The sequence below is a fragment of the Penicillium mononematosum genome (genome assembly GCF_028829835.1).
Source record: "Penicillium mononematosum strain IBT 11891 chromosome Unknown utg000003l:1.0-8172316.0:1.0-8177699.0, whole genome shotgun sequence".
NCBI classification, from domain to species: domain Eukaryota; kingdom Fungi; phylum Ascomycota; class Eurotiomycetes; order Eurotiales; family Aspergillaceae; genus Penicillium; species Penicillium mononematosum.
Genome location: NW_026643273.1, coordinates 534,842 through 553,062, shown reverse-complemented (window position 1 = coordinate 553,062; position 18,221 = coordinate 534,842). Strand labels below are relative to the sequence as shown.

General features: G+C 39.6%; 4 protein-coding genes across 4 annotated transcripts; 2 read left to right on the top strand and 2 right to left on the bottom strand.

The window, feature by feature from the left end:
* Window positions 1-1,701: 1,701 nt before the first annotated feature.
* On the top strand, window positions 1,702-3,361 carry N7519_005109 (uncharacterized protein; the record flags this gene model as incomplete). The annotated part of the gene is given in 4 exon segments (XM_057291885.1): window positions 1,702-1,767; window positions 1,780-1,874; window positions 3,004-3,190; window positions 3,239-3,361. Coding segments are annotated over 4 exon segments (471 nt in total), but the record flags the coding sequence as incomplete, so codon positions are not given.
* Window positions 3,362-8,163: 4,802 nt separating this feature from the next.
* On the bottom strand, window positions 8,164-8,536 carry N7519_005108 (uncharacterized protein; the record flags this gene model as incomplete). The annotated part of the gene is made up of 2 exons (XM_057291884.1): window positions 8,164-8,325; window positions 8,411-8,536. Coding segments are annotated over 2 exons (288 nt in total), but the record flags the coding sequence as incomplete, so codon positions are not given.
* A 4,372-nt stretch (window positions 8,537-12,908) lies between these two features.
* N7519_005107 (uncharacterized protein) lies at window positions 12,909-13,290 on the top strand (the record flags this gene model as incomplete). The annotated part of the gene is made up of 3 exons (XM_057291883.1): window positions 12,909-12,957; window positions 13,016-13,108; window positions 13,166-13,290. 3 exons carry the CDS (start codon window positions 12,909-12,911, stop codon window positions 13,288-13,290), a joined length of 267 nt encoding a protein of 88 aa, XP_057146694.1.
* A 1,760-nt stretch (window positions 13,291-15,050) lies between these two features.
* Window positions 15,051-17,411, bottom strand: N7519_005106 (uncharacterized protein; the record flags this gene model as incomplete). The annotated part of the gene is made up of 1 exon (XM_057291882.1): window positions 15,051-17,411. One exon carries the CDS (start codon window positions 17,409-17,411, stop codon window positions 15,051-15,053), a length of 2,361 nt encoding a protein of 786 aa, XP_057146693.1.
* Between the last annotated feature and the right edge of the window lie 810 nt (window positions 17,412-18,221).

The following is an 18,221-nucleotide window of genomic DNA, read 5'->3' as shown; positions in this document are numbered from 1 at the left end:
TCTTTGTCTGATTGCGATCCTGTGGAATTTTTCGCCGTCTTAAGTCTGAGGCGTAAGAAAAGCACACGAGTACGCAGCGGTATAACGGCCAGGGTTCAAAACCCCTTTTACTAGGGGATAGTGATGCCTGGATGCCTTAATTAACACCGCCCTCCACACCGCTCTGTACAGTGTATTGTAAATCATTCATATAGACATGAAGCTTTTTACACCATACAAATGCATGCATCTCCCATTTTTGGGGCGGTTTACCAGATCTCTCTCTCCAGTCTGAAAATGAAGCCTTTTTCCCCATACAAATGCATACATCTCCCATTTTTGGGGCGGTTTACCAGATCTCTCTCTCCAGTATGAAAATGAAGCCTTTTTCCCCTATACAAATGCATGCATCTCCGATTTTTGGGGTGGTCTACCAGCCTCCAGTATGAAAATGAAGCCTTTTCATCCCATACAAATGCATGCATCTCCGATCTCCTAGGAGGTTTACCAGCTCTCTCTCCGGTACGGAATAACTAGTCCCGATCGATTACTAGTCTATATTAAAACTTCTAATTTTGTAAGCTGTTATCCCACAAATCGTACCTATATGCTTTTTCTCTATACACTACTTTATATATGAATTATGCCGCGCCCGCGTATTGATCTAGAGCCCTATAAAGAAGAGATACTAGATCTTATCAACTAGAAGACTATATAAACAGATATTCGCGCTATTCTCGAAGAACGATACGATATTATAATCAGCTGTAGCACCCTAAAGAGGTCTCTTGGTTACTAGAAGCCGCCTATATGCTAAGACCTTACTCTTACCCCTAGGGTAGAGATTTAAGATCGTGTTAAAGCGCTTCTATCCTAGTATAATACAAACGAGATTCTTTAAATCCTCGCTATAGAAGGTAGACCTTCCTCGGAGAGGACTGTTAGGAGGATTCGAGCTGATCTTAATATTAAGCTTCGGCTCTCTCCTAAATAGAGACAGTAATAATTTGACGATCTATAAGCTATTCTTATCTATAAGAATGTGATTGGTGAGGTTGAGGACTTTAGCTACCATACTCTATACCGCTATCTTCGTTCTATAGGGCTATTTTATATTAAGTGAGTATTTACTACACACTTTATTTACTATACACTTTATTTACTAACCTACCTTAGAGCCTAAGTTGAAATTGTATAACGCCTCCTCCGACCCGAAGCGGTAAAAAGCCGGCTTCTAGGCGCACGGCGCGAAAGGGTCAACTATATATCTCTAGGACCGAACGATATATGGTATATTAACGGCTATATAAAGCTTAAGCCCTTTAGAATTGAGATTTATACTGCTATTGATGGGTACTCTCGGTATATCGTTTAGGTGTATATTAGTATAAGCGCTCGTACTACGGTTGGCTGTAAAGGATAAAGGTCCTTTCAATTGTGAAACGGGATTAACTGACATGGGTATGTCAGATATGACGTGGCCGAAGCGAGCGGGGTTCGTCATGTGATCGGCCCTGTTTCTTGGCATACTGTTTTCCTAAAATCCCAGAGCCCCCCGGGGCCCCCTGAATTCGGACAAGAATTAGTCTTAGCACATAGAGACAATACATTAATCCCCTCCCACAGCCAATTGTATCTTACCCGGTTGATAGGCCATACACCTATAGACTGTATATCTTTACAATTCTAATTCTTTATCTTTAACTGCCTAAGATACAATAGCTCCTCCGACAACCCGTAGTAGCTCGCGAAATAATACCGAAGCGCTTAAGCAACCTACCCAAATCGGTAGCGAATTAGAGACGCTTCCACAAATCGAGGAATAAGGGGAGACCTAAACTTAAGAGGCCCCTACTGAGTAAAATAGCGGATCGCTTAAGGAAAATACCCGGCTCGTTAATAAAACAATCCGGGATCTTAAAGCCTAAGCTATAGAGTATAAAACTAGAGCGGCTCTATAAAAACGCCTCCTTATAGCCTAGAAACTAGTTATAGAGAACGAGGAAAAACTTTAAGCCCTCGAAAAAACCATAAGACGCTCCCGATCCGATTATAAATCATCCTTAGAGAGTGAACTAAGCTAGAAGGGAGAGATTAAATAAGATATCGGAAAATTCGAAGAAGATTTTAGTATTAAATAGAAAAAAGACTAACTAAACGATCTCGATACACTTTTTAAAGGAGCCCCGAAAAAATATATCTCGGGAACCTAGAAGATCCTTATAACTACTAACTATCTCTATATAGTATATAAAGGAAAGTAGGCGATTTATAAGCGAAAACACCCCGAAGATATATCGAACTAGGAAGTATTCCGAGAATAGATAAAAATACTCTTTCGAAATTCGTATAATATTATAACCGATATCCTTATTAAGTATTAGGAAGTAATAATAAGACTACTCTAAGATCCTTATAACTTCGAGACCTACCTTAAATCGCTAGAGAATCACCTACTAAAATAGGGTAAAAAGTAAAGGGCTTAGACGCTATTTATAAAGCTATAGAAACCCCTTTAAGATATTATAATTACTACTAGTAATAGTATATTACCTACTATCTAAGACGAAATATTAAAGCTAGTATCTACCCTCTATTACATCTACTTCGTATACTAAAAGAGGAAAGAATCCTATACCTAACACTAGGATAAGCGTAGGCGGGGAAACCACCACAATTCGATATCGGATTAACCCTATACCGATACGCTAAAAGGTAGAGGTCGAGGATAGCCTAGAGGAAAAGGCTAATTTAGGGGTAGAGGCCGAGAATACAGATCCTCTATATACTAAAGAAAATCATAAAGCTTAGTAAATACTACTATATCTAATAAAAAGGGAAACAGTACCACTTCGATACCGGAAAGCGCTTATTTTATCTATTAGGATAAAAATCACTAGGCAAATAAGTGTCTATAGAAGGGTACTCTAATCTAAGCGCTAAGAGTAAACTAATCGAGACAATCGGGAAAAGTTAAAGAGCTAGGGTAAATCCCGATACACTAGCTCAATACCCGCTAATTAGGACTATAGTACGCCTCTATATACCGATTACTCTCGAAAACGGTAGCGAAATATATATAGATCTAGATACTAATACGGAATACGATATAGTTAGTAAGGAGTTCGCTTATAAAGTAAAACTACTAGCTATACCTTTTTTATCTCTTTCGATAAAAGGTGTCGCCCTAGACCGACTCCGTACCTATAGGGTATTTTAGGTACTATTTATAATTAGAGATTTACGAGGTACTATAAAGATAGTAAAACGAGCCTATATCGGTATCGATAGGGACCTAAGACTCGAAGGGAGTCCTATCCTCTTATCTAGGACTTTTATTAATAAGTTCGACGTTATCTTATATCCTAGTGTTAATAAATAGTAGTTCGGAGTTAAAGATTTTAAGCTCTAAAAACCTTATAAATTTATAAAATAATCTAGAAACGCCGCTATTATCTATACACTAATAAAAATACTAAAAGAAGTATAGCTACCTAATAAAAGTATAGGTAAATCTAAACTAGATCGGGACCGAATCCCTCCCGAATTAGAAGAGTATCTTAATATATTCGATTATAAAAAGGCCGGTACCTTACCGAGGATGAAGACCTCTAACTATACAATTAAGCTTAAAGAAGGCAAAACTCTACCTTATAGTCCGATTTATCCTCTCTTATAAATAGAGCTTAAAGAGCTATAGGCTTATCTCGTTAATAATATTAAAAAGGGGAGGATTCGACTATTAAAGAGCCTAGCGGGAGTACTAATCCTATTTATCCTAAAAAAAGACGGAGGTCTACACTTATATATAGATTACCGGGGTCTTAACCGCGTTTCGATTAAAAATCGCTACCTATTACCGCTTATTTCGGAGATCCTTAACCGCCTTTTAGGAGTAAAGTACTTTAGTAAGGTCGATATAAAAGACGCTTACTACCGGATTCGCTTATAAGAAGGTAACGAATAGAAAACGGCTTTTAGAATAAAATACGGCTATTTCGAATATATAGTTATACCTTTCAGCCTATTAAATACACTAGCGATATTCTAAAGTTATATCTATATAGCACTAGTAGGGCTAGTCGACGTTACCTATATAGTATACCTAAACGATATCCTCGTTTTTACTAAAAATAGAGAATCTTATATAGTAGCGCTTCGCTAGATCTTCGAGAGGCTATAAAAGGCTAAACTCTACGTTAAACCTTTAAAATATATATTCTACTAGAAGGAGGTCGAGTTTCTAAGGTTTATTATAGACAATTCGGGGGTAAGAATAGACTAAGACTATATCTATATAATCTAGGAATAGGAAGAGCCGAAAAGCTACTATAACGTCTAGGTTTTCCTAGGATTTTATAATTTCTACCGCTATTTTATTAAAGGGTATTCTTAGATATCCCTACCTCTTATATCTATAATAAAGGGGAGTAAAAATAGGAAGAAACTAGGCTAGATCACGCTTAACAATACTAAATCGGTAGCGTTTTAATACCTAAAATAGGCCTTCTAATTAGTAGTACTATTATATTATTTTAATCTAGAGGAATATATTAGACTCGAGATAGATATATTAAATTAAGGAATAGGAGGAGTGCTTTTATAACTAGATAATAAAGGACGATAGTATCCGGTCACGTTTTAGTCTAGAAAGTTCTTAGGCCTAGAACTCAACTATACGATACCGGATTAGGAGCTATTCGCTATCGTTTACTCTTTCTAATATTAGAGACACTACCTAGATAGTAGTAAGTATCCTATTAAGATTTTATCTAATTATACTAATTTATATACCTTTATAACGTAGTAAAAGCTTAATAGCCGATAGGCGCGTTAGTATATATTTCTTACGCCTTTTAACTTTATTATAAAGTATAGGCCTAGAAAGACAAATCCTATAGATAGACTTTCTAGAATTCTAAACTCTAAATAAGTAATCGTAGGAAAGGAATTAACGACCCTAATTTATTAACGAATTATAGGTAAAGAACTCCCGGATCTAAAAGAGACTAGAGAGATAGAAGCCCTAATAATCTAAAGTATTATAGAGGTAAAAAATCTAGATATAGATTATAAATATAATTTAGAAGAATATAACTTAGAATTCTAATAGGAATTAGATTAAGAGACCGAATAGGTAAAGCCTAAATCTAGTATACCTATCGAGATAATAGCGAAACGTACGAGTATAAATATAGATAATTAGTCTAAATAGCGAGAATTATATAATAAATTAAATATTCTATTCGACATTACAAATACTAAAGTAGTAGTAATCTAGTCTATTAGTATAGACACTATAGATATTCTCGAATAAATAAGAAAACTCTAGTTAGATAACCTAAAGATAGTCCGCCGAAAAAGGGACGTTTCGATCTCGAAATCTAGTAGTAAAGGCTAGTTAGTAGACGCCTTAGGATTACTATAGTACTAAGGACGTCTATATATACCGAAAAAAGAGGGCCTCTATATAAAGTTAATATAAATATATTATAATAATCCTACTACCGGCTATTTTAGTAGAGTAAGGACCGAAAAGCTCTTTTATAGAGAGTACTACTAGATAAATCTCTAAATAGACGTATAAAAATATATTAAATCCTATACGATATATTAAACTACTTAAACGCTAAAGTATCGTCCTTTTAATAAGCTCGAATCGCTACCGATTCTATTATAGCCCTTCGCCGAATTATCTATAGATTTTATTATAGGATTACTTTAATCGATCTAGAAAGGAAAGATAGTAAATGCTATTCTAGTGATTATAGACCGTTTCTCGAAATAGTACCTCTTCTTTCTAGTTTCGATAACGATAGATACTTCGGAATTAGCCAAGCTTTTCTATTATAATATCGAACTAAGGTTTAGACTACTAAATAGTATCGTATCTAACCGGGGATCCGTTTTTATAAGTAGATTTTAGTTAAAACTATACTATATATCCTAGGTAAAACTAAGGTATTCGATAGCGTTTTATCCCTAAACCGATAGTTAAATAGAAAAGATAAATTAAATACTCGAACACTACCTCCGGTACTTTATTAATAAATAGTAAAAGATATAGCCTATACTCCTATAAACTACTAAATTTATATATAATAATATAGTTAATATAATAATTAGAATATCACTATTTTAGGCTTTATTAGGCTTTAATCCTAATTTTTATATACGCGCTAAGGACAGCGGTATAGAGAGGGAGGTACCGGTAGTATTATTATAAGTTAAAAAGCTTTTAGAGCTTCGCGAAAAGCTATAGAAAATATAGCGAAAAGTAACCGAAACGTAAGCGGCTTATTATAATAAGCGTTATAAAGAAATAATATTTAAGAAAAATGACCTTATAGCTCTCTCGATAAAGAACCTATAGCTAAAGGAAGGTATAATAAAGAAGCTATTACTATAATAGATTAGACCTTTTAGAATCCTCAAATATATAGGAAGATAAGCGTATCGCCTCCTACTACCTAGCTAATATATAGCGATTTATAATATATTCTCTATCTCTCTACTATAACTATAGTATTAGTGTAAAAGCGAACTAGAATAATTACTTCTACCTAAGCTAGTAGATAATAATAAATAGGAAGTCGAAAAGATAAAGGATAACTAGCGATTTAAAGACGAATTATACTATTTAGTTAAATAGTATAGCTAGCTATCGGAATATAACTAATAGATACCTAAAAGCGTAATAGTAAATATACTAAAAATCATCGCTAAATATAAAAGGATATAGAGAAAGCAAATTGATTAAAAAGTTACCGAATGCCTACCGTATCGGCCTCGAAAAGATATAGTTATATCCCTAGAGTAGTCGCGTCTTACCATACCTAGTAAAAGGAAGTAAAAGAAATATAAAAGAAGTCTTAGAAAATAGGCGAAATATAGCCGAACTATAATAGCTACACTCTCGGAAATAAAGGGAATAGGCCTATATATATATTAAAAGAGCTAACTATAGTAGTATCTATTCTATTATTACAAACGGTAGAAACTAGATCGCGAATCTCCTTACAAAAGGCGATAAGCCTTATATACTAACTATAAGCCGACTCTTCGGCTATATATAGATATAGGTAGTAGCTAGCTTTATTAGTAAGTTTCTCCTAATTATAGGCCGAATCGCCGATAGGAGGTAAGGGAATTACTAACGATCTATAGACAGAAACCTAGCTAGTATAGGCGTCTTTTATAGTCTAGAAAAAGTTAGTAAAACGAACCACAAACGATATACCTATATTTTAGGGACGAAATATACCTAAGGAATATAGGTCCTAAAAAGTAAATAGGTACGATAATAGTTCTTAACAAAGTTATCGAAGTTAGTGATAAGGTACCGAACGTAAACTATAACACTCTCGATAAAGTCGTAAGGTAATAATAAGTCGATATCGTTACCTTAGGCGTCTATATTTATCCTAGGAATAATATTATATTCGTTATTAGAATTAGCCTAAAATTCACAAACCTAAGATAGGTAAGTAAAGAGTTCGTAACGGTTTCCTTCGATCCCTTTAGGGATCTAAGTATCGTTAGTATAAATCACTAGCGAAAAGAGATAGAAACGAATCTATAGATATACCGTTTTATAAAGCTTATAAAGCTTATTATAATATTAGCAATTCTTACTATCGTATATCTTAGCGAAATAATAAACCACAAAAGGCTCGAGAGAGGCTAGACTATCCTCGGTCTAATCATATATAGAGACCCTTAGACACGTTATATATTAGATATACGTGTGTAGAATAGGACGTCGGAGCTTATATAGAGAACTCCTAATAGGAGGCATTTTCGATAGCGAATAGGGTATAAATTAGGGATAAAATAGTATAGAAAAGTGAAAGACTTAAGGATATAAAAGTAAAGATAACCCCTATAAAGAAGAAGGTAAATAAACCTAGGTTATCTACGCGATATAATTAAAATTAAAACTCTACTAAAAGAGGAAGCTACGATCGAGATATGATTTAAATAATTCGTATCTACTATTTCTATTAAAATCATCGAACTAAAAGAGACACTACCTAAACACCGAAACACTACTAATTCGATCCCTTACCGGTTACAATTTATATAGAGGAACTAGGAATTCCTCCTTCTATATATCCGTAATAATCTAAGGAATACCGCCGGCGGGAACTATAGGATTAAAATACGTAAAATAGGTATCCCTCACTAAATATAGTAGGTTAAATTTAGCTTATATCTATAGAACAAATCCTTTATCTCTAAACTAAAGACACTACCCCGATTCGGTAAGATAATAGTGCTATTTCGCCTATATCGTATTAAGACGGGGACGCGGAAGAGGGTTCGGATATAATTATTAACAACCCTCTATAAATTGACAATATACGATAGGAATAGGCTAGTAAAGAGTTAGCGAATCACAGCCGAATCCTATATAAAAGATCTTACTCACTTTACTCTTATCCTTCTTAGTCTTACTAGGTAGGCTATATATAGACTTATATACGCGGTATATAGTAATAAAGTCCTTTAGTAGGCTTATAACTCCCTTATTAATAGTTTTAAGATACTCGTCGTCCTATATATAGTATCCGTTATCGTTATCGAAATATTTAGCGGCCTAGTCGAGGATCGCGACTAAATCGCGAGCATCCCTTTATATACTACCTATAGGAAGTTTATAATATACGTATCGACTAATATACTATTAACACTTTTTAGAATTTTTAGTACCGATAATACACTTAATCGAGAACGGTTCGTTAGTATCTCCGGTATCTTACTAGTTAATAGCTATACGAAGGTATTATATATACTAAACGTATTTCAACTTCACTTAAACCTTACGTTAAACTAGGGGTATACTAGAAATTAAGAGGGTGATTGATAATTCAAATTTATAAAGCAAATGCTACGTCTATATAGACTATAGTATATAAAGATATCCTATTTCGGGTTATTTAGGATCTTTTATATTATTCTAAACATATCTCCTTTATCGAACCACTCTCGGTTCCTCCCCGATACTTTATTACTTTATTATCTTAATACCTATTTCTAGATCTATATCTAATTTCGGATAGGGACATCCTCCTAGAAGAGAGGGGATAATTGTAAAGGATAAAGGTCCTTTCAATTGTGAAACGGGATTAACTAACATAGGTATGTCAGATATGACGTGGCCGAAGCGAGCGGGGTTCGTCATGTGATCGGCCCTGTTTCTTAGCATACTGTTTTCCTAAAATCCCAGAGCCCCCCGGGGCCCCCTAAATTCGGACAAGAATTAGTCTTGGCACATAGAGACAATACATTGATCCCCTCCCACAGCCAATTGTATCTTACCCGGTTGACAGGCCATACACCTGCAGACTGTATATCTTTACATTGGCGTCCTTAGCTAAGGTCTTAAGACTTTTAAATAGAGAGGGTATTAACCAAGGTTAGTTTATTCCTTTATACCTTTATAATACATTTATAGAGGAGGCTTTTTATAGTATATACCTTTCCTTTTATATAGCTAATATTATTAATTTAGGAAATGCCGATCTGACCGAGGTATAGAGACTATACTTCTCGCTAATAGCTAGTATAAGCTTCGTCGCCTAACTAAACCCTCTATTAAACCAAAGGACTGCTAGATCTATAGAAGAAGTGTTAATAACTAGCGTATTGAGGTATGGTAGGGGATGTTATCGAGGGCAACTACTAGGCTCTTCTATATAAGTGAATTCTAGCTCTATAACAGTTTATACTAATTTGAAAAGCGTTTTTTTTGTAGGCTATAATACGAAGATTGCTTTATATAAGATAGTATTCCTAATCAGGTTTCTCTTCTTATGGTTTTGTAAAGATATACAGTCTGCAGGTGTATGGCCTGTCAACCGGGTAAGATACAATTGGCTGTGGGAGGGGATCAATGTATTGTCTCTATGTGCCAAGACTAATTCTTGTCCGAATTCAGGGGGCCCCGGGGGGCTCTGGGATTTTAGGAAAACAGTATGCCAAGAAACAGGGCCGATCACATGACGAACCCCGCTCGCTTCGGCCACGTCACATCTGACATACCCATGTCAGTTAATCCCGTTTCACAATTGAAAGGACCTTTATCCTTTACAGGTTTATATATAAATGATTCGATAGCGGGTAAAGTCATATACTGCGTATTAGAATACCCACCCTATCTAGATTTATACTCGCCGGACTCATCTTATCCTAGGAAAGCCTACAATAAACTTTTACTTACCAAAAGTAGATAACCTAAAGTGTCTACTTAATAAAGATCCAGTATTAGAGTAGGCCTAGCTTCTATAGAGACTTTAAGAGGATATATAAGAGTGGGATCCTAAGTAATATCTTCCGCCGTCTACGTTTACTTGGTATCGCTAGCAATTGATTGAGATCGGATAGCAACTAGTAGGAATACCGTTTGACCCTAAGAATCCGGATATACGGTTCACTGGTGATACTAAGTCTCTATTCGAAGCGGTGTATATAAAGCTATAGGAGCGAGCGTATGAGCATTAGGCTTCGGGCTAAGAACTAATCCTCGACGTTTGTATAAAGCCAATAGGTACAGCCAAATAGGATCCGTATAGGGAGCATATAGATTAGGATATCGGTAAAGAGTATATAGATAAAGGGTATGAAGATCAGGAGTATATAGCCTAAAAGTATGTCTCGGAAGGCTAGATAAATTTATTGATATTATATTTACTACTTATTAAAAATCGGCCTAGTAAATAATATGATATCTCGGGATATATACTATATCTCGGTAAATGAGAAACATTATTAGAAATTAAAATTAAAATTAAATACTATAAGGGGTCTAAGATTGATTTAATTATAGTATCTAAGCCTATACGTGCGTATACCAATCTCATCTATACCTTTCACTTTCTACTATCTATCAAGATGCCTTTCTCGGTTACTGTATAGGAAGCCTTATAGCTTATTTTATGGGAGCTAACCTCTATAAGTCCTACCCTGTCTTTATCAGTACCCACGCTAGCAATCACTTCGCTAGTGATACCTTTACTAGCGAGGCCTTCGCCAGCTATACTAGCCTAGTATATTGGCACTCGGTTCTCTAACCTCGCTAGCAATTCAGTAAGCAACAATCGCCTAGCTTATATAAAGAAGTATTAGGAAGTAGAGGCTGCCCGGAAAGCCGCTGAAGAGGCGAATAAAGAGATTATAATGATAGTGATTTTCTATCTCTAAGAGAAACTAGGAGAGATAAGTCCAATTCCGGATGGTAGGTATATCTATATTTTACTATATGATCATAAACTAGAACCTAAAGCTAATTATTACTTCTAGCTTCGATTTCGGTTAACCTTCGTCCTAAATAAACGATCATAGATATCGATAGCTTTGCGAGAGATTACTTTATTAAAGGACTACCGAGTATCGTCGATTTTAGGCTAGGGTGGATAGACAAGTGTTACTTTGCTAAGGAGATGTAGTACGTAAAGGGGAAATACAGTCCTTGATAGATATCAGGAGTGGATGATACCTTTGATAGTACTGTAAAGGAGCTTGTTGATAAGCTTCTAGGTCAAAAGGCGAAGCTCTATATGGTTGTGAAGTGGTATAAAGATACGTATTCATTCGAGGCTGATCCGTGGGAGGATGAGGCTCCTTTCCATATGACTATACCAAGTCCAGCACCTACTGAAGCGGCTACTTTAGTAGGTGAAGAGTCAGTGGATATAGAGCCGGTGAGGGTAGAGCTAGCGAGACGGAAGCGGGCTAGATCTCCGGTTACAACACCTCGGCGGAGCCAGCGGAGACGGAGGGTTAGGTAAATGTGTGGATTTATAACTAGGAATCAATGGAAAAAGGCTTCATTTTCAGACTGGAGACAGAGATCTGGTAAACCACCCTAAAAATCGGAGATGCATGCATTTGTATGGGGGAAAAAGACTTCATTTTCAGACTGGAGAAAGAGATCTGGTAAACCGCCCCAAAAATCGGAGATGCATGCATTTGTATGGGATGAAAAGGCTTCATATTTTTACAACCTACAACGTCAGTAGAATCAAAGTACATTGATTATTAACGCGTATGTAATAGTAATTCAGGTATCTTAATTTTTCTGCCGTTCTAAAGCAAGGCATTAAGGCATGTTCAGGCACCAACACCCCCAAAAAGCGGGTTTTGAACCCTGGCCGTTATACCGCTGCGTACACGAGCTATAAATCGTATCCGCAGAGACCTGACAGTCGCAGCTTTTCATCTAAAGCGAGTGTTTGACGACATTTTATTGTTTTGCTTATCTGTCGTATTGTGATTAGCGTTGCTAATTTGATTATATTTATGTGTCTCGTGGCTTCCAAATAGTAATACCCCTCACATCTCGAGAAAGTCTTTTACGTCATGGTTTATCTCGCCCGTTCTTTATTGACTAATATCTCATTCCATTTCCAAGGGTTTCATGAGTCTCATTAATATAAACTCAGAACGGCCTTGACTACCCTGAAAGATCCGTCTTTGGAAGATGCCACTGCATTGCGTGACTGATAAGTTGGTCAACCCTAATTCTCTGACGCTCTTTAGAATCCAGATGAGATATAGTCTTCTCTGTCAATAGCAGAGTAAACTTGAGTTTTTTTTATATTGGATCGTACATCATTTTCGCCACATATGATACGCCAAGCTTGCTTGTCTGAAGGCGTTGATCATCTACTGGCCATGGTGGCGATTCTAGCTACACTTGGTTTATGCGTACCATAACTATAAAAGTGATCATGAGACCTTTTTCTACCAATAAGGTCGTGTCATGTCACCCACATTGTTGTAGCTCAACTATATAGAGAGCTATGGTGAGCAGAGATCCTTGTTTTGTCGTTATTCACCTATGAATATCACCAAATATCCTGGCATCATTCGAATCGATTTTATCAGAAACATCAATATCCACCTTATCGGAAACACTTCTATTCACCATGTCAGATTTCTTCCGCAGGGCATCTGACGCATTCCACCATCGCCAGCGTCAAAGCTCGACCGACTCAACGGAGGGAGCCAAATCCCCTGACCCCCCCTGGCGCAGCAAAGCCTCCCGAGCAACAGCCGCTCAACCAAAACTCGCAGTCTGCTCAGCCTGAATCTCATGTAAATGAGGCTATTGCTGGTACAGCGAATGGTACAATACCAGTTTCTCGCTTCTTTACGTCTGGTATATATTAACTAGGTTATACAGATAATGTTGCCCAACCCAAGCAACACCGCCTTTGGGGATGGGGACGCCACCAGGGAAACAAACCCGCGACAAATCAGCAAGGTAGCCAGGCGAAAGAAGATATCGACTGGGTGGTTGGCACGTAGAAGTCGTCGTGCTCGACGGAGTGGCCGGGTTGCTAGGATCGAGTTTGTGAAGAGACCGAAGACCGAAGACCGACTACCAACACTTTCGTTCTGCGTCCAACAAGTCGCGCTGGATTACTTCCGTATTATTATCTAGTCGTAGTTTTTATCTGTCTGTACAAAATTAATATGGTATTCCTGTTACGATCTGCCTTCTCTGTCTGTCTTCGCTGAATGTTGACAGTGTCAGATTTCTCTTCAATTAGAACTTAGCTTTCTAAAATTCTCAATGAGTCTATCATTCTCACATTACGCCATGTATACTAGCCTCTTTTGACAGACAGAAGTGTTTGACAGGTTCGAAATCAATATGGTCTGGGATTTTAATGGGCTTTCTCACTTGATCATGGAACTGGTAGAGAGCATGCTTCAGCGCAGGCTGACATCAACACCGCAGCTTTCATTTTAGGACAGACGATGTATACTTCCTCTATGTTCACACTATTTGATTCTTTGTCATTCTCGGTACTTATGCTTAGATTTTCTGCCAAGAATTGCGCCGTCAGGAGCAGGCAATGCCGAAGCCAGCAAATCCGTCAGGGCATACAAGCCCGACAACTTCTGCAATCCGCTTCAAATCGTCGTTCGAAAGGGAAATATGTCTCACTGCCCCTTTCTGCGCGGAGGAAGCAGTCGCAAAATTGGATATCCGTCGAGCCTGATATGTGGTACTGGTTTGGGCCGGTAAGTCGCTTTCGAGAGATCCTCATTGTTTGGATAGGCTCGACAGAATTCCCGCCAGTTTTTGCGTCGAGTTTCCATTGCTCAATTGTAATATCCCCGTTTGCATAACCTCTATTGTGAGGGCGACTTTAACCTGTTGGTTTGATTCGCAGAGCCAGAATAAAGCATCTTCCATCAGGTTGGCCCTTGACTCAGACCACCCTACTTCAACAAGGATTGTAGGCCACTTCGAATCTCTTGCGGTGGTCGGATAGGGCTCCGCCAGCTTCTAGCTGGGCACTTTTTGCGTGTGCAACCTTCGACAGCTGCACGTCCTGTAGGCAACAAGACGACTCTCCTGGCCAAGATTCCAAAGGGCAATAATGTCACTGAGAGAATGAGAGGCGGTCTTGTGCATATCAGTCGGCAATTTCGCGACAACGCCGAGGAAATTGAAGTTGTATGTCACTAGTGAATGTGTAAGGAAGCTTTCTCCAGAATCGTCCTCGAAACACTCCAGGAAGGAACGCTGATCCACGTGATCAAATATAATATCGGATGATGCATGAATCTCACTTTGAAGTTATTCTGACCTTTGAGGTTTAGGATCTCTTGTCTCATGCATCGTGATGCGTGGTTCCATCAGTCCCCTAGCCTGGGGAGCTTGTTTGGTACTAACTGGTTACTGGGTGGCCGACCTACTCAGTTTCTCTATTCGACACACCTTTGCAAGCATCCAACGAGAACCTGAGTCTTAAGCAAGGCCCAGCGAGGAAACGGTACGGTTGAGGACAGACTAGGGGTCACAGTGGTTGTCAGGGAAAGACTGCCGTGTTTGGATTTCACTCACCATGCCTGGAGAGCGTATCGTGACAAGGGCTTATCAGGTGTGGTAGGTAAATCGCCAAGTGGGTTAGTTGACGCAGCGTATAGCCATGGATTCCTATCTTTATATGATGATGCTGTATTAATTCTCTAAATATGTTGGCAGACCATAAATAATTCGTTCAACCCCCATTTTCAGAAAACACCATTAGTTCGCCACATCGTATAAAGATTCAGCCATATTGCCGGCTGGGCCGAACGATGTCCGTTGCTTCCTCGTTGTCAGCAAGCCTCTTTACAGAAGTCGACATACTGCAAGGATCCAAACCGGTATATGTTGGGATTTCCGCTATATTCAGAGGCCACGTCGCAGCATGACGCGACAATTCATTGTGTAGCTCGTCCAGCTCATGCACAGAGGCATTCCGTTGGTTATTAGGAAAGGCAGAGCTCTCAAACAACAATTCAACATGCTCATGATGTGCATGATATGCATGGTTTGGCAAGTTGGGAGTGTTCCTCACTCTAATCTTTGCCATTTGCAAGAAGGTTTTGCGGCTCTCAATCCCGCCGCTGGTGTTGGTCAAGACATCAAATGCTGGCTGGGAGGTATGCGAAAGAGCGATGAGTTCGGCAACCGAGCCCCAGCTGCGTGATGTGCGGCTATTACGAATCACGTATATAACATGGACGGTAGCCATAAGGAGGTGAGTGAGGAGGACTGTCATGGCAAGATATGCTGCCAGAGAGCCTTTAAATGAGAAACCGCTTATTTGCATGCTCGCCTCAATTGTTGTGAGATTCTCGGTGTTGACGGCGGGAATTTCCATGGCAAGTTTGTTTCTTAGGATTCGTTTCTCAAAGTCAGGCAAAAGGTTGTAATTTGCTAGCGGCCACTGAGAGATTGGTCCTGAAGTATTGAAAGCTCGATAACTTCCGGTACGGCTGAGACCGTCCACAATCACGCTGCAAATAATGGCTTCAACGAGAGCAACCTTGTCTTGACGTCCAGACCGCTGGTAAATCCAGTCTGCGGTAATTCCATTAGGAGAGGAGCCTAGGCCAGCATTCAGGAGAATACTCTCAATCGTGGATGGTCGCCAGGAGCCGACATCAAGAGAGGCTGTCGAAGGCGTCAGGAGATTCAGCCAGTCATCCCCAAGAGATATTCGACCATTAATAGCGGCTTGTGACGTGGCGGACCATGCAGGCGTGCGATCGCCATACTGAATGTTCCAGGGGTACCATCCTGTCCAGAAATTGTATTTGTCAGTGAACACCGTCGTCGGGACCCATCCAGCTTGGACCGTACAGCTGACCACAACTCTGGAGGCGCTGTTGGATTCCCACGGTGTCTCAAACACACCTCCAATGCTAGCTGCGCCAAATTGAGCCGGCAGATGAACCCACTGGAACCGCAAGTCATCGACGGCTGTATCGTTGAGAGTGTGTACGGCAAGTGGTAAGCTTTGGGCGAAGTGGAATCGACCATCGATAGATGGGAAGTTCACGGTGTTGTCTGAGTGCAACAGCTCCTGCGGGCTTTCGCAGCGTACGACGGTAATCCCACTCCTGACATTGGCAGAAATAATCCGGTCATCAACTTGATCTGGAGACATGCCTCGTTGTGATACCAAAGCCTTCCACCAATCGGTTGCGAGCTTTTGCAGAATTATCACAGCTGCTGCATGTGGTTGAATGAGCGTTGTTGCATCACTGTCGCCCTTTTTGCTGTTTCCTAACGCATAGAGAGGTGGGACTTGAGACGAAGCGCTGGATACCGGCCAGTAGAAGTTCGAGCCAGAGAGATCTTTCACATAAGAGCGAACATCTTGCGCGCAAAGGTCCGTGGAATTGACAGTTCCCCAATGCTTCCATAGGGAGTGAAACCCACCTGCAGGACAGATTCCCAGATGAGTCGAGTCGTTGCCGTTGCAAAATGACCGAAGCTCCGACAAGTTTCCCGACAAGTCGGCTGGCCAGAAGTCGGTGTCCGATCCATTCAAATAAAAGCGAGTGCCCCCAGCGGCCCAGTCCTGAGATTCGGGCACGAGGAGCACCGCACTTGCGGGTCCAGCCAGTGCAGCCGTGAGCCCAGCCGCAATGACGACCGTGACAAACATGACCCTCCTAGCTTTATTGCCATGATCGCCAATGTATTTTAATGAGACATAAAATTCTTTCTTAAAGAAGTACTCGAAGTTATTGAAGCTCAAGCCGGAGCCTACCAGGCCGAGAGGCAGTCCATCCCCAAAAAGCAGCTCGGATCGGACGAAGTGTAGAACAATAAGGCCGAGACTATTCACGATCATGATCTCGTGGGCTTTCGCAGCCAACTGGAGGAACATGAGGTTGATGGTCTCAGACCTCACTGGCGACATTAGATCGGCTCCCAAGTAAACGCCTTTCAGGTTCAAGGTTATGATTGTGATGGTGACCATGATAGTGATCAGGTGGCAGGTACAGCGTCGCAGTGCTGTGAGCACTGATTCAGTGACGATAACTTTTGGAGGCTCTTCTGGTTCATCGCCGAGCGTGTTGAGAGCGCTGGCATCGTTTTTAGCATTTTTACACGCAACACGAGATGTCCACATCCTCGTCGACAATCAGCCCAAGGAGGGAGAAGACAAAGATGACCCAAAAAAGGGATTCTAGTGGAGCGTAGAAAAGGAGCACCTAAGCAACTAAAGACGAAGAGGTAATATTTTATTTATTCAAAGCAATATCGTAGCTCGAAGGTATTCCGTTTTGCAGCCCAGCCTTGAGCAGCTCTTGCCAATGTTATATTGTCGACATTGAAAGACAAAGTACTCAAACGGGTTACCACCGAATTGTCAGGGATTTTAAATCCGTGAAGGCTATTACCATTCCCGAGACATCCTCACACGCACAATCTGGACCATTTCCCAAACTCATATATTGAGGATTTCCTATGTGGGGCTGAGTCTGCTTTCGTACTCTGTCCAGAAGTTCTGATAGGTACCCGGGTAGTATAATGATCTCTTTCATGATAGGGCTGGTCCTATTCGATGTAATTTTCCATTGGTCGGTTTCATTCCCCCTTCCCCTGGGCTCCAATCTGTCACAAACAGGGTCTAAACATCACCAATTACGATCCTGGCTGTGAGGAGAGGTCTACGAAGACGTCGAAGTGCATGGTGCAATGTGAGATGAGATTGTTGTTGAAGCTAAGAGCTAGACTAAGAAATCCGACACTGACCCCTCTATTTTGCGTCATGTTTTAAATCTCTGGGTCATGGGCTTTATGGCTTTCAAGAAGCGTTATTCCCTGTCTCATCTCTCCAGAACTGGTTTGATTTTGTTGGTTACGTGGGCTGTCTTTCTCTTTTCGACTTCCTCTGGGTAGGGAAGCACCATGTATGGGTCAATCAAACAGCCACTCC